This window comes from Terrapene carolina, unplaced genomic scaffold (genome assembly GCF_002925995.2).
Source record: "Terrapene carolina triunguis isolate 2854851 unplaced genomic scaffold, T_m_triunguis-2.0 Scaffold695, whole genome shotgun sequence".
NCBI lineage: Eukaryota > Metazoa > Chordata > Testudines > Emydidae > Terrapene > Terrapene triunguis.
Genome location: NW_020665046.1, coordinates 1,516,797 through 1,517,678, shown reverse-complemented (window position 1 = coordinate 1,517,678; position 882 = coordinate 1,516,797). Strand labels below are relative to the sequence as shown.

Below are 882 nucleotides of genomic sequence, written 5' to 3'. Positions count from 1 at the left end.
TTGTCTCCTGCTGTTCCTGTGGGGAGTCTGGCTAGAGCCCTTTCGCACTGGGTGCGGGCACTGACTGAACAATCTCCTTCACAGCCAGAGAGTGGTACCGAGGAGCAAGTCACACCCGGGTCTTCCCCTCCTCTGCTTCTTTCTTACTCCCCTCCCCCCGCTAACTCCTACCCGTCCGTCCTTCAGCACCGACCATCGCCTGAGCCCTTCGCTTTCTCCCGTAGTTTGGGCCAGGCGCCCCGCCGTAGGGCGGTTGCTATAGGGACTGGCGGCGCGGCCTGGCGCAGAGGCGGGCTGTGCCCGGCGCGGCCCTGGAGTTGCTCTGTGGCTGTTCGCAAGGGCCGGAGACGGCGGCGGCGGTGGCGCCGCGGGGTCACCATGTCGTTCCGGGATCTCAGGAGTGAGGAAATCTCGCTCGGGCCCCAGGGGAGGGAGGGAGCCGCGACCGCGCGGGGGGCCATTGCTCCTGGTGCCCAGGCGCGGGGGGGTGGCCCGCGCGTCGTTATTCTGCGGTGTCAGCACAGCACACACTTGCTGCCCCACTCGTGCCATGGCCACCCACCCTCACAATCGCCACCCACGTCATCTCCTCACCATCGCCACACACCCGACCCATCGCCACCCACGCCATCTCCTCGCCCTCCCCACCCATGCCATCTCTTCACCATAGGCACACACCTGCCCCGTCACCCCATCACATCGCTACACCATCCTCATACGCCCGCCCCATCATCATGCCATCACCATCCACGCACCCCATTGCCACGCCATCACTGCACACCCACACCATTACCTCACCATTGCCATTCATGACTGCCCACCAGCCATCATTACACCAACACCACACACCCGCATTGCCCCATGCCATCATTATACAGCTGT

The 882-nt window shown here is 64.4% G+C and overlaps 1 protein-coding gene across 2 annotated transcripts in view; it reads left to right on the top strand.

Annotated features, from left to right (window-relative positions):
* Positions 1-348: 348 nt before the first annotated feature.
* The window catches only part of CLUAP1 (clusterin associated protein 1), a 187,208-nt gene continuing 186,674 nt past the window's right edge, over positions 349-882 (top strand). For both annotated transcript variants that reach the window (XM_026659814.2, XM_026659813.2), the window contains exon 1: positions 349-400. In XM_026659814.2, the coding sequence (XP_026515599.1) occupies positions 379-400 (22 nt within the window). In that variant the 5' untranslated portion in view covers positions 349-378. The remainder of the gene's footprint in view (positions 401-882) is intronic.